Below are 9,464 nucleotides of genomic sequence, written 5' to 3'. Positions count from 1 at the left end.
TTTTTTCTTTTTCGAGACAGGGTTTCTCTGTGTAGCCCTGGCCAATGGAACTTACTCTCTGGCTTAGGTGTGTATTTGCTTTTAGGAAAGTCATTTGTACAATGCAATGTACTGCAAGCAGTGTCTCACATAATGTTCTAACTCTCCCCCAGGTTTCCATAGAAACAGAATGCAGTGGGCACATCACAGAGTATTACTTCAAACCTGTTTCATGTTTTGTAAATATCTTCTCGTGGCCTGAGTACGGTAATGCATACCTTTAGTCCCAGCACTCAGGAGGCAGAGGTAGGTGGATTTCTTGAGTTTGAGGCTTTCCTGGTCTATGGAGCAAGTCCCAGAACAATCAGATCTATACAGAGAAACCATGTCTCAAACAAACAAACAAACAAGCAAGCAAGCAAACAAACAAAGAAACAAATACCTCTTTACTTTTTTGTTGGATCCAAGAAATTTCTTTGTCAGAATGGATGGCTAATTCCTCTTGTGATGAGTCCAAGCTCAGCTTTTTCTAAGAGAAATTGGAAGGAGACAGAAAGGTCTCACAAAGCGTCAAGTTCTTTTCTCACCCCACTTCATTGAACCCCACTTCACTTGTCTCACTTAAAAAGAACCACAGACACATGCCTGCCTAGATGCTTTAATCCTCACACCTCTATCCCAAGAAAATAAGATGTTTTAAAGACTGATTGTTGTGGAAATCACTTTGACTATGTGAAGATATGTTTCATTTGTTCATGCTGCATTTGTTTAATGATGTAAGGATTGCATTTGTTTCACCTTGTCTGCCTAAGGCATCTGATTGGTCTAATAAAAAGCTGAACGGCCAATAGATAGGCAGGAGGAAGGATGGGTGGGGCTAGTGGGCAGAGAGAATAAATAGAAGGAGGAATCTAAGATGGAGAAGAAGAGAGACGAGAATGGGAAGAATGAGAGGGGTGTGCCTTGCTGTGGGATAATGCTCTTGTACCCTGTAAAGATTTGTCACTTGTATTGGTTTAATAAAACGCTGATAGGCCAGTAGCCAGGCAGGAAGTAATAGGCAGGGCAACCAGACTAGGAGAATTCTGGGAAAAGGAAAGGCTCTGTCTGCAGTCACCAGCCAGATGCAGAGGAAGCAAGATGAGAATGCTTCACTGAGTAAGGTATCAAGCCACGTGGCTAAACATAGATAAGAGTGATGGGCTAATTTAAGTTGTAAAAGCTAGTTAATAATAATCCTGAGCTAATAGGTCAACCAGTTTATAATCAATAAAAGCCTCTGTGTGTTTTGTTAGGACTGAATAGCTGCAGGACTGGGAGGCACAGAACTCTGTCAACAGCTACCAACCGGTCAGACAGAGATATCAGAAGAGATATACAGAAGGTCCTGAGGCAAAAGGTAGAGAAAGAGAAACAGGTTTATTTACGTTTAAAAAAGCTAGCCAGAAATGAGCCTGGGCTAGCCTGAGCATTCATAACTAATAATGTCTTTGTGTCATGATTTACTGGTCTCCACACATCATATACCAAGCAACTTGTCCCCCTGTCCTGAGTTCTCTTGCCCCTCCTCTTTCTTATGGAGAGGCTAGTCCAGCGAACATTGTTTCCCGACCCTTCTTATTCTACTTGTCCACTAATCATCTGCTTGTGTGCTATGTTTCCATCTCTCTGAGCTCCAGCAGCCCCATGGGAATATCAGGAAAAAAAAGTCTTCGCCATCACGGTGGTGTCCGTCCTAGGTCAACACTTTATAGGCACCCAATCATTATTTGTTGAACCCCTTTCTGCTCTGTTGTGATAGTTTTTCTTTTGTGGTGGGTTCATATATAAAAATGTAATAGGCAGAGGCAGGCAATCTCTGAGTTTGAGGCTAGCCTGCTATATAAGCGAGTTCCATGACAGTCAATGCTATACAATGAGACTTTGTCTTAGAAATAAAGACAAAAACAAGACAAACAAAAACCAACCAACCCATAACTGGCAATGAAAGTGTAAAAACCCCAAGCAATACCCATTGCTTCAGATTGCCCAATCAGACTGTGTGAAGGTCTAGCAAGGTGTGCAGAGTTTGAGAGCAGACAACTATTTCAGGGGCTTCCTTAAGCTATATGATATTTTTATGTGAGCTATATGATATTTTTATGTGAGCTCATCACAATAAAGTGAATTTTACTTAATTTGAAAAAGTATTTGTTGAAAAATAAAATAAATATTTCTAGACAGACCCTTCTTAAATTATGAATATGATATGAAGTAGAGAGAGACTGCTTTGACCAAACACCAATACTGGTTAAAAAAATTTTTTTTTGAGGAAGCCCAGATCTTATAGTTTAAGTGAAATTTGAGATATAATATTTGTGATCCTTTTAAGAAAAGATGAGTTTTCTAACAGATGTAGCTTATATTCTAGTTGAAAAAACACTGGGTAAGAAGAAATAGTAGGCCAGGTGGTAGTGGCACACACCTTTAATCCCAGCACTCGGGAGGCAGAGGCAGGCGGATCTCTGCGAGTTCGAGGCCGGCCTGGTCTACAGAGCGAGTTCCAGGACAGCTAGTCCTGTTACACAGAGAAACCTTGTCTTAAACAAACAAACAAGAAAAAAAAAAAAAAACCCTGACAACTTCCATCTTATCTATAAAGAGGGAGAAAGAGAGCTAGCTACACCGGATTCTGTTGGCTCCTCTTCTTGCTTCACATCTTGGGAAACTCCTGATGTGACTAAATATTCATTTTCTTTTTCCACCGTTTTGCTCAGACTGGCTATTAGTTGTTGGCAGTGTTCAAAGATCTCATTTGCTAAGTTTGCTCCAAGCCGCCTAACGAGAGAAAGAGAGAGAGAGGGAGAGAGAGAGAGAGAGAGAGAGAGAGAGAGAGAGAGAGAGAGAACACAGATTCATACAATCAGTTTAAGATCATCACACTTAGCAGTGTTCTTCCCAGACAACTACAGAGAAACCTGGGGAGTTCTCCAAGGTGACCTTCAGTCACTGGACCTCCATTTCTCAGAAGAGGATCCTTTCATGGACCTGACCCTTCTTGGGTGGTCTCCCCTTATGTTGTCCTGTACCTTCACTGCTCTAACTGGGCCCCCAGAATGCACCAGGATTCATCATATACATGATCTCATTATTTGATTTGGCCCTCAGAGCCCAACTCGAAAGGTTATTTCCAGGCCACACCCCATGGCATCTTGAACTTCACACTTCTACCACTGGGAGGGCTTGGGAAAAGGCCTTCCTGGGCTACTTACTCCTCTGGTTAGGTTCTCTTGTTACCTAGGAAAGTGGGCCACCAGTTGAATTGCCTCCATTAAACTGGCCTGCGAGCATGTCTCTGGGGCATTATCTTGTTGCTGAGGTAACAGGGCCCCGCATACAATGAGCAGCGCCATCCCTTGGTAGGGTGGTCTGTGCCATATACACAAGCTAGGGGAGGCAAGCCAACAAGCAGTGTTGTTTAAGCTCCCGCCTTGGCTTCCCTCAGTGATGGACTACAGCTATGCAAGCGGAAATAAATCGTGTCTTCCCCAAGTTTCATCTGGTCGTAGCGTTTATCAGGGCAACAGAAAAGCAAAGTAGAACAGGAGTTGACACTCTGAGGCCGTTAGAAGGGAGGGCACCCGGATAGGGATTCCTAATGGCTTCACAGAAGCGCGGACTACCAATCTTGAGTGTCACTGTTCTAGACAACTTAGAGCAGTGGTTCTCAGCCTTCTTAATGCTGCAAACCTTTCACAGAGTTCATGTTGTGGTGACCCCAACCATAAAATGATTTTGTTGCTGCTTCATAGCTGCAATTTTGCTATTGTTATGAATCATAGTGGAAATAATTGACATGCAGGGTACCTGGTATGTGACCCCCTGCCAAGGGGTCATGACCCATGGGTTGCAAACCACTGACTTAGAGGTTTCATTGAAGGCGTATGGGTCACAAGGCTCCTAAGTCCTGGACTAAGGTTCCAAACAACTTTGTTTAGTGTGGGAGTTCAGGTAGCCTTCTTTTCTAAATAGAGCACCTCCTCTTGCTGTGGCTGGAGACACTGTTTATTCACTGGCTGGAAAGACCAGACCATGACTTATTTGATTCAAATTTCTATTTTTTTTGTCAGGGTTTTCCTGTGTGAAATGATATGATGATGGCCATTTCCAAACAGGTCCTTGAGATAAGCCGCGTCCCAAATGTTATGATACAAAATCCCCATGGTATTCACGTTTCCACCATGTTACCAAGGAAAGCCAAGTTTGAAAGGTACGGTTGCTGAAGTAAGTGATGTCCCTCAGTGTCTCCCATGAGACAGCCTTTAAAGTCCAAGCTGTCTTTTGGGTGTCATATTGAAACACAGGTTGAATCAATTCCTGGAGATGGCCATAACTCCCCCTAGAGCACCCTTTCAAATGCAGCCAACCATCCAGAGGCCACACTCTGGACAGCTCCTGGGGAGAGGGGAGCTCTCACACTTAGGGCCATTGAGGCTACTAAGAGCCTTGGGGTCAAGTTCCTACACCAAGAAGTAGCTCCTATCCCTCAGAACTTGATCTCACCTATCCCAGTTCACACCTCTCCTTCTAGATCCTTCTTTCAGAGACGATGGTTCTGGCCATGTTTCTTCCTCATCACCCTTCTCCACCCTTGGGCTCTCCCACAAGACTCCTACAGCAAGAGGGGTGGTGGTGGTGTGTGTGTGCCCTCTCCTCCCGGATCTCTGCGTGTAACAGTCTATCTCTTGAGATACTGGTCTTCTGAGTTTAAAACACCACAGCACACCGCATTGCTGCCTGTGCGCCATACGTACTTCCACTTGAGGTAGACGAGGGTACCGTCATCTTTCCCGTTCACCAGGATGTGCTGGCCATCCATGGACATTTTTATGTACTGGATCCCGTGCCCCTGGTGAGAATGACTCCGACACCGGGCAAACGTTTCCTCCATGGTTTTAGGGATAAAATGAAGAAACTATAAATGCAATTCTCCAGCATTTTTTCCAACATCATACATACTTTTGCTAATGGGTAATTTTGTTGTGCTTCTGATGACATTTTAGTCAGTACAGAGGCAGTTCTTGACAGAACACAGTGCCTAAAACCTCTAGCTCACCCAACCTTGATTTATTTTCCCACTACTTTGTGTAACGTGGAAGGACAGCTATCAGAACCAGTAGCTTAAACCAGGCAATCAGCCACTCCGTCAGCAAACTTACTGAAGGCTATGGAGTTAGGGGAGGGACCTTAAGGGAACCCAATTAGGATGCCTTCAAGAGTCAGAGGTCCATGGGCAGACCCGTAGGCGGACTCAGACAAGGGTCTCGCTGCCTTCTTCTGCTCTTTCAGAAGGCATGAGGGCAGCAACAACAAGCCAAGGCCCTTCAGGCCAGAGTGGCATTGCTGCCAAACACATCATTTCCTCCCTTGAGTCCCTAGCAGGCAGGGAGCAGGTTCCCTAACTTCACCACAGAGCGCTGGACGTTCAGAGCCTCTCAGGAAGTTTCCAGGGAAAAGCTTAATAGTGGGAAACTGGGCAGGAGCCCTTCTGCAGTGCCTTGCCCATGCTCTGTGTGCGCCATCTGGGGCTTCCTCCTTTAGAGGGGCAGGCCGACTGGAAAGACTCTTAAAGATCATTAACGTGCTCAGTGAGTCAAGAAAAAAGAAAGAAATTGGGTCAATTTTCCTAGGAAAATTTCCACATGTTTTGTTTCTGCCTAAAATCCATGTGCATGCTCCATGCTGAGAAATGATTCCTATTTAATCACAGGTATGTGTGGGCATGAGCACAGGAGTATGTGTGTGCACAGGAGTGTGTGTGTGCATGTGCACAGGAGTATGTGTGGGCATGAGCACAGGAGTATGTGTGTGCACAGGAGTATGTGTGTGCACAGGAGTATGTGTGTGCACAGGAGTATGTGTGTGCACGGGAGTATGTGTGTGCACAGGAGTATGTGTGTGCATGAGCACGGGAGTATGTGTGTGCACAGGAGTATGTGTGGCCATGTGCACAGGTGTGTGTGTGTGCATGTGCACAGGTATGCAGTTGCTCGTGAGGGCCAGGGCATAGGATACCCTGAGACAGAGTTATAGGCCCTTGAGAACCATTCAGTTCAGCTGCGGAATCAAACTCAGGCCCTCTGGAAGAGAAAGTAGAACTTTTAAGCAGGGAGTCATTTATTTTTGTTTATGTGTACAAGTATTTTGTCTGCATGTATGTACGTATACCATATGTGTGTCTGGTGCCCACAGACGTCAGAAGAGGGCGCCAGATCCCTTAGAACTGGTTGTGAGCCACTGAGTGGGTGTTAGAAACTGAGCCCCAGTCCTCTGCGAGAGCAACAAATACCTTTAGCCACTGTTCAGGTTTCTAACACCGCCCCCCCCCATCAGATATTCTTTTTAAAATTTACCAGACTGAAAATATCTCGGACACAGAGAAATCCACATTTGGCTATTGTCAGGAGCCATAATCCATGGGAAGACATAGAGATCATCCCAGATCCGTACTGTTTGGTTTGGACTTTTTGGTGTGGCTTGAGTACGCAAACACCAACGTGATTCTGCCAATCAAAGCAAAGAACAACATATGGAAAAGGTCAGGCCAGTGGCAACTTTGGTTTTGTAGCGGTGTGTTACATGAGGGATCGGGCTCGAGTCTGAGAATGCTGTCCTTGGGAAAGCGCCCGTGTTTGTACCGTGTATTAATTACATCTCTACAGATAGAAGCTGATTTTGCCGGCCAAGGAGCATGTTTGTTTGTTTTGATCCTGGGATCAAACCCAGGCTCCTATGCATAATAAGCAAGTACTCTTAACCACAGAGCTACACCCCAGCTCAGCCAGCAATGGCTTCTTTATATGTAATTCTGCCACTGAGGATCCAAGCCTACACTGAGGGTCTTTGTTTTCAGCCATTACTTTTATATACCATCACGCACAAATCAAAATGCAAGTTGTCCATGTCCTCACTCTGTGTCCCATGCACCCCTGTCTCCCTCCTCAGAAACGACCTTCCTTTTGTCTCAGATGTCCTTCTCAACTCCATCCCATCACACCTCTTCCACATCCCCATCGCCCTCCTTCCTTAGGGTGAACATGTTATTTTTCCATATCCCAATCTGAATCATCCTTCAAAGTCCAGCATAATTATTGCTTCGTCTACAGTAGTTTTCGCGAATTTTCTGTTACCACAAGCCACCTCTTCTTTTTCTTAATTTCTGCACCTAATACTGGCTACACTGGGAGAAAAGAACTGAGAGAAGATAAAAAATTATTTAGAGAAGCATGGGATGGAGTCTCCTCCCAGCGACCTGAAGACGGGCATCAGTGGGATGCTGAGTGCCAAAAGCAGCATGCCAGACCCTGGGCTGCGAGGAGGGGATCCAGAATGGAGAAGTTTGGAGAGACGAAGGAACACGACAGAGACATAGATTAACTATTTTGTGTGATTTTAGTTAGGGCCCAGGTGGAAAGCTTCACTGGAAAGTTTGCACCGTATGGCCACTGGCATCTGTGACTTCAAGGCGCTAAACAAATACTCTGTCACCTGTATGTTTGTCTGACAAGATGCTGTCTGTGGCGTAAGGGTGAGGTCACTCAGCTGTATTCGTGATGGGTTAACCAGTAACTCCCGTGCGGCTAACTGAAGGCGATGCTGGTCGAATCGGTCTGCCGAGGCAGCCAAGAGGGCCTCGTCTAATAAACGTGGCCTCAGTCTTGATGGCGGGAGTCTGGCGTACCTTCTCGGGAATCAGATAGCTGCAGATGTACGGCACTTGGCTGCAGAAACCATACACCTTGTCGCCCTCAAAGCCAAGCACAGCGGAGGACAGAGGGTGCTCCACCTCATACAGGAACTTGTGGATGAAGCTGTCCATCAGCCTTCCTCTTTCATCAGAGATGGCGCTAGGAACTAAGACATGGAGAAGAGGAGGGCGCCTAAGGGCCTGAGATTGCACGCTGAAAATCCGTGGGGACAGTTATGAAATGCAAAATAAAAATTTGAACAGTTGAGTAATAGGAAAAAGGTTACTTGGTGATTTAAGAAAATGTTAAAACAAGTTGACCTCAACCAGAGCTACTTGACACTTATAGCCAATAAACGACATGTCATAGCCTTTCATTTCAGAAATTATAAATTATAGCCAGTAAATCATATGTCATAGCCTTCACTTCAGAATTATAAATTATAGTCAGTAAACGATATGTCATAGCCTTCATTTCAGAAACTAGCTTAAAAACTAACATTAAAATAGACTTAATACCAGAATTCTTTTTTTTTTCTTGTTTTTCTTTTGTAAAGGTGTTACTGGCCTCAAACATGCAACAATCCTCCTGCCTCAGCCTCCTGAGTTCTGATTCTTCCCTCCTTCCCTTCTCCTTCCTTCCCCCACTTCCTTTTTTACTTGAGACAAGATCTCACTATGTGCTCTGGTTGGTCTCAAGTTTGCATACAGATCAGGCTGCGTTGGAATTCACAGAGATCTGCCTTGCCCTGCCTTCAAAGAGCTTGAATTAAGGGCTTGAACCACCATACCCGGCATTAGTTTTTTTTTTTTTTCAGATTCTCAATGTTTTCATGAAAATATTTTGAGTTTTTTTTCTTATTTTCTGTAAGCCTATATTTGCAAAATTTCTAGTTAGATAAATTTGTCATCTGAGACAAAAAGAATATCTGTTAATCCAGAGAGCTGGTTTACCTACACTGTAAAGCATCTGAATTTAAATATGAATATTTTAAACTGCAAAACAAGAGCCATTGCAAAATGACAGATCAGCTTGGCTTGGCAGCTCATCTTGTTTCTTTTTTCTTACAGAAAGAAAGAAAGAAAGAAAGAAAGAAAGAAAGGAAGGAAGGAAGGAAGAAAGGAAAAAAAATCAAATAAACATTCCTGAATCCTGAGGCAAGAAGGAAAGTCCCCATCTCACACTGCTTAGACTGCCCCCGCCCCGCCCCACCCCCCAGTATTCATTTTTTAAGTTATTTAAACGAGGGCAGCCACCTCTTTGCCAGAACATTACCAAACCAAAAGAAACTAGAAAATCACCACAGCAACACCTCTGGGCCAGAAAGAGGGACTGGAGGGCTGGGGGCTGGGAGGCTGGGGGCTGGGGGGATGAAGACACCAGGGCCAAGTGATCCCATTCTTGATACAAAACGGGGCGAGGGGAGTGGCTGGGGGTGTTACACACGTGTGGGGAAGGGCGGGGGGGGGGGGGGGGGGGGGGGGGGGGGGGGGGGGGGGGCGGGGGGGGGGGGGGGGGGGGGGGGGTGGGTGGGGGGGGGAGGGGGGGGGGGGCTTGGGGGGGGGGGGGGGGAGGGAGGACTTCCATTTTTGGCTCTGAAGGAGGAGTGCAGAATAAGCCTCATACTAAGGAACCAAAGGCCAAACAAAACAAAACAAAACAAAAAGGATGAACTAGTAGCCCGAGTACATCAAAGAGCTATCAAAGATGCAGGACTGGAGGGACCAGGCTGGCATAGGAACAATGCATCTGAGTGAG

At 45.4% G+C, this 9,464-nt stretch overlaps 1 protein-coding gene and 1 long non-coding RNA gene across 2 annotated transcripts in view; one reads left to right on the top strand and one right to left on the bottom strand.

Annotated features, from left to right (window-relative positions):
- Positions 1 to 9,039, top strand: part of LOC126503917 (uncharacterized) — a 23,613-nt gene extending 14,574 nt beyond the window's left edge. Inside the window, exon 3 of the long non-coding RNA XR_007592454.1 lies at positions 8,777 to 9,039. This is a non-coding gene — a long non-coding RNA (uncharacterized lncRNA). The remainder of the gene's footprint in view (positions 1 to 8,776) is intronic.
- The window catches only part of Cfap43 (cilia and flagella associated protein 43), a 78,898-nt gene that overhangs the window by 28,621 nt on the left and 40,813 nt on the right, over positions 1 to 9,464 (bottom strand). The window contains exons 14-18 of the mRNA XM_050145873.1: positions 7,700 to 7,872; positions 6,372 to 6,521; positions 4,773 to 4,903; positions 2,643 to 2,796; positions 422 to 508 (exon numbers count right to left, since the gene is read on the bottom strand). Of these exons, the coding sequence (XP_050001830.1) occupies positions 422 to 508; positions 2,643 to 2,796; positions 4,773 to 4,903; positions 6,372 to 6,521; positions 7,700 to 7,872 (695 nt within the window). The remainder of the gene's footprint in view (positions 1 to 421; positions 509 to 2,642; positions 2,797 to 4,772; positions 4,904 to 6,371; positions 6,522 to 7,699; positions 7,873 to 9,464) is intronic.

Source organism: Alexandromys fortis, unplaced genomic scaffold, assembly GCF_014885135.2.
Source record: "Alexandromys fortis isolate MF-2015 unplaced genomic scaffold, M_Fortis_MF-2015_v1.1 scaffold_16, whole genome shotgun sequence".
NCBI classification, from domain to species: domain Eukaryota; kingdom Metazoa; phylum Chordata; class Mammalia; order Rodentia; family Cricetidae; genus Alexandromys; species Alexandromys fortis.
The sequence above is the reverse complement of the archived record's forward strand: the minus strand, read 5'-3'. Positions and strand labels throughout refer to the sequence as shown.